The sequence below is a fragment of the Pundamilia nyererei genome, unplaced genomic scaffold, assembly GCF_000239375.1.
Source record: "Pundamilia nyererei isolate P.nyererei 1_Seehausen unplaced genomic scaffold, PunNye1.0 scaffold00055, whole genome shotgun sequence".
NCBI lineage: Eukaryota > Metazoa > Chordata > Actinopteri > Cichliformes > Cichlidae > Pundamilia > Pundamilia nyererei.
This window is the reverse complement of record NW_005187456.1, coordinates 2,934,386-2,934,825: the sequence shown is the minus strand read 5'-3', so window position 1 is coordinate 2,934,825 and position 440 is coordinate 2,934,386. Positions and strand designations below refer to the sequence as shown.

General features: G+C 47.3%; 1 protein-coding gene across 1 annotated transcript in view; it reads right to left on the bottom strand.

Moving 5' to 3' along the window:
* lamp1b (lysosomal associated membrane protein 1b) overlaps positions 1-440 on the bottom strand; it is a 7,229-nt gene extending 6,789 nt beyond the window's left edge. Inside the window, exons 1-2 of the mRNA XM_005733901.2 lie at positions 341-440; positions 27-124 (exon numbers count right to left, since the gene is read on the bottom strand). Of these exons, the coding sequence (XP_005733958.1) occupies positions 27-87 (61 nt within the window). The 5' untranslated portion in view covers positions 88-124; positions 341-440. The remainder of the gene's footprint in view (positions 1-26; positions 125-340) is intronic.

Here is a 440-nt window from a genome sequence, read left to right as displayed (position 1 = left end):
GAACTAAACCGAAACAAAATACTCACCGAAAATGAGGAGTGGCGTTAATCCCACAAACCATGACTGGACACGACAGATTTGCACCATGTTTCTGTTGTTTCCCTCGGGATGGCTCAGCACTTGTCTGCGCGAAATCACAGAAGCACAACAACAAACAGGGCGCAGGGAGTTAGCTAATGTTAGCAGTCGCTGGGCTAGCTCGGCTAATGTTAGCGTCACAACAACGGCAAGAAAACAGACGAAAGTCTCGCGAGCTTATCTGGAGCAATGACAAAGCGCTTCTCTTGAAAACAAAACCCTCAACGGCTTCTGGCTACGTAATTCCAACTTGCTTCTTTACCTGCTAGCTCTGCGGTTAACTGCACTCGCCTTCAACACTTAACAAAATTACTGGCACGATCATGTGACACGAGTGTTCAGAAACACCCAGAAAGTCACGT